Here is a 3998-nt window from a genome sequence, read left to right as displayed (position 1 = left end):
AAGAAAATTAGTCAATAGAGCTTTTAATCTTTTCTATACTCTTGAAACTTAGCACATCAAACGTTGAAATTTATTTGGTTGGATAGCGATTCGTCGTCAACATTATTTTGTCTTATGAGTTCCAGTTTCAAACCTCCATAGTGATTGTGCATGTAATAATTGAATTGCTAGAGCTTAAATCATGGTATACGTTATATTAAAATATTCCAATCCAACTTTTGTGAGAAAGTTTTCTCCGGGGATGAATCAATTGGATGGGCTATTGTAAAGAATTAAAATAAGTGATTAAGGGATCAGGTTTTCCGCCCACCAATGTCGAAGAGAAATTTTCATTTTGCAAGAACGAGTTCAATTTTAAGATAATAATTCACAGGGGACCGAATAATTTATTCCAAAGGAATTAAGCTTTTATTTTAAACAGTAATACAATTTAAGATTTTACACTATTTTAAACAGTAATACAATTTAAGATTTTATATTATAAGAAAACTGGCAATAAATGACTGAAAAAAACTATCATAAAGGGAGGTGGATGACAGTGAATTTATCTATTATCTATGTACCTGTCACTTTTTTATGATAGATAAAAAGTATGTCATTAACTTATGATAGTGTTTCGAAGTCATATGTCTGTCATCTTAAAAAATAAATATTTTAATTAATTTTTTGCACAAAAATTAAATTTTATCTTAAATTTTAGCGGGAAAATAATTTTTACACGTAAATTATTATCCAATTAATTTTAGTGGGTAAACTATTTTGTTTGTGATGGAATTAATGATTGAATTTTTTTATCATTAATTATTTTGTTTGTGACATAATTTATGACTGGTTTTTTTGTCACAGGATCTAAATTTATATTAAAAGAAATTCTGAATTATTTTATTTAAATTTATGCATTCTTGCATATGAATTTAATCACAAATTCAATATAAACCAAAATTTAGATTATACATTCTATCAAGTCTAAAAACACTTTATATTAATAACATCATCCACAAACACTTGTATCCAAAAATTAACACATCCAAAGTAATAAAAAAAAGTTAACTCGAGCGAATGCTTTAAATTTTACAAGCTATGAATCCGTCAAATCTTGTAGTGCAAAACACCTCCCATATTCTCAGTGAAATTTCAGTAGATAAACTCTCATTCTCAACAAATACCCAGCAAAACTCTTAAGTCCAGCAATTTCTCTCAACCTGCAGGTGCAACACCAATTGACTATAGCCAATAGTATCATTATAAATAATTATCTATTGAAGTAAAACTCCAAGTTTCTGATGTAACTTAAGTTTCCCTTAAGTTTCTATTATTAAATTTGTCAACTTATTTATCATATTTTAATCTTTAAAAACAATTAACCCAATGTCCAAAGAATTTAACAAATGCAGTGAAAAGATTGGTAGATGTATCCGTTGCTATCTAGTTTTAGCCTTTTTTTTGCCCTTTACAATACAAATTTACGTAAATATCTATACTAAAAAATTTTCCAGAACTCTTTAGATTAACTATAGTAATAACGTAATTAAAATAGTCAGACTTAGAGAACGGATTTAATTTTATTCTGTCGGTTTATATACATCAATAATTCATTGATTAATTAACAGTTAACCCTGTGGCTTAACAATGAATAATTTAATGATGGTGATGATTAATTTGATCTCTATGCTTTTGAGTGTGAAAGTGACTTTATCGGTGCCTGACTCTAGTCAACAATAACCAACCGAAAATGAAGGACCAATCATCTACTTTTAAAAATGAAGTGAAGTATTTGGTGAACCTGAACTACCTTAGTAACTCCATATATATTTTTGTGGACCAGTATCCTTAAATAGGCTTCACAACTCAAATGAAAACATAACTCAATACACATACCCAGTCAAAAAAATGCAATAAATATTCAAAACTGTTATTAATGAACTATCTATTGTTGTCTCCAACACAAGATTCCTTTCCCTTTGTTGGATGGAATTCTCAATTTGCAAAGAATTTTTATTTGAAATTTGAAGAAAAAAGTGTATAAAATTTCATTGACCTTGCATGAAATTTGAGGGAATATGTAAAGTATATTTTATCATCAGCTGAGAGTCAAGATCGAAAATTTGGAGAGTAATAATAAAACTTTCAAAATTTGAAGTTCTTTAATGGACTCGATGTACAAAACAACGTTGGACTAGAGTTATTCTCGAAGTTTGATAATATTACACCAACTGAAGAGCTCAAATGTACAACAAATATGCAGAACATGAGCTTCAATGTACATTAATAGAAATAACTGGGGCATAATCCTCACATAACAATGTACACAAACATCTTCCTTCCTTCGATCTGGAAATTGGTTTTCGGGTTACATTTGCTGATGATCATCTAATCTAAATTACACCCAACAAGACCCCAAATGCAATTACGTGATACGAAGAGGTGAAATTGAAAAAACAAGTACCAAGGTCTAATCTGCATTTAGCTTCTGTTTTTGCCTTGACTTGCCGTATAATTTTGATGGAGATGGAGAAAACTCAAATGGTACTGGTGGGAGATCCATCTCGCCTTTCAAAATCCTGACTGTCTCACCAATATCCGGCCGCAGCTCGGGTGTTTTCTGCAAGCAAGTTAAGGCCAAATTGATGCACAAACTTGCCTGTTCCTTGTTGTAATCATCTTTCAATCTCTCATCTACAAGTTCTAATATGTTTCCAGCTTGAGCCAAGTGCCTGCACCAGCTGATCAAATTAGCTTTTTCGAGCTTCATTGGCGAGGCAAGAACATGTAAGGGCCTTCTACCAGACACAATTACAAGGATCAAAACTCCTAAACTGTAAATATCAGCCTTCTCCATTAAGTAACCACAGCCACCATACTCTGGAGCAACATAACACAGAGTACCCCTCATGCTTGTTGTGCTGCTCAATTCTCGGCTGAAAAGATCTCCACTCCACATATCACTCCCCATTGAGTTTTTGTTCTTTTTCCTCCATCCCCTTCTAAAACTGAACTCCCCATTTGCATCACAATCATCTTGATTCTGCTCCCTGAATTTGTTTCGTCTATGAAAATGAAACCGCCTGGCCAGATCAAAATGCGGAATTTTAAACCCCTTCTTCCACTTAGTTTCAAGTTTCTTCAATTTACTACTCTTTTTGCTAATCTCATCTAAATGTTCTTCTTTCCACCATTCTTGCATCTTCTTATGCCTTTTCTTTCGGTTTTTCTTCCACTTTGATTCTTTCTTCTCAAACCCCTTTTCCAATTTTCCAAAACCAAGTTCTTGCAACTGTGGCTCATGACCATCTTCTAAGTTATCCAATGGAGTAGAATTATCCAACTCAATTTTCTCATTAGTGCTCTTTTTCTCTTCATCCCAATCAGGATTTGTTGATGGGCAAATTTGGCTCCCTATCCACTCCATCACATAATCCTTACTACACAATTCACCACTCCCATCCTGCCTCCACCACCAATCCTTTCCCCATTGCTTTGTACTTGCCGCCTCATCATTAACAGAATTGGCATTAACATTCAACTCCTTGCTATGATCAACACTAGAAAGCTCATCTTCATAAGCCACAAACTTACTAGTCCAATCAACTGCACCAAGATCAACACCAGAAACCTCCTTCCCCTTCCCATTCCCACTCTTAACTTCACTCTCACTCGCAATATTAGCATTGTAATTCAAAGAATTCAAGTTCAAAGCCCTAACATTGTAACACCTACTATTATTTGATGAAGAAGAAGCTTGCAAAGCAAGAGCAAAATCTACCTCATGAGCACTGTCAACTGGAGTACTAATTGCTGGTGTCTCTGTAGCAGTTGCCAAATTCCCCGAAAGCTCTTGACTCTTCCATAGCTCTTGACTCTTCCCCAAGTCTTGGCTGAACAAATCCATCCCAAATTCACCCTCCACTTTAATCCTTGACAACCCAAAATCAGAAACTTTTCCTCTACAATCAGAATCAAGCAACACATTACTAGGCTTTATATCACCATGAATCACG

General features: G+C 33.5%; 1 protein-coding gene across 1 annotated transcript; it reads right to left on the bottom strand.

Annotated features, from left to right (window-relative positions):
• Positions 1-2182: 2182 nt before the first annotated feature.
• Positions 2183-3991, bottom strand: LOC18036003 (putative receptor-like protein kinase At1g80870; the record flags this gene model as incomplete). The annotated part of the gene is made up of 1 exon (XM_006427578.2): positions 2183-3991. A coding segment is annotated over one exon (1539 nt), but the record flags the coding sequence as incomplete, so codon positions are not given.
• Positions 3992-3998: the final 7 nt, after the last annotated feature.

This window comes from Citrus clementina, unplaced genomic scaffold (genome assembly GCF_000493195.1).
Source record: "Citrus clementina cultivar Clemenules unplaced genomic scaffold, Citrus_clementina_v1.0 scaffold_7, whole genome shotgun sequence".
In the NCBI taxonomy this organism is placed as follows: domain Eukaryota; kingdom Viridiplantae; phylum Streptophyta; class Magnoliopsida; order Sapindales; family Rutaceae; genus Citrus; species Citrus x clementina.
This window is presented reverse-complemented; position numbering and strand designations above follow the sequence as displayed.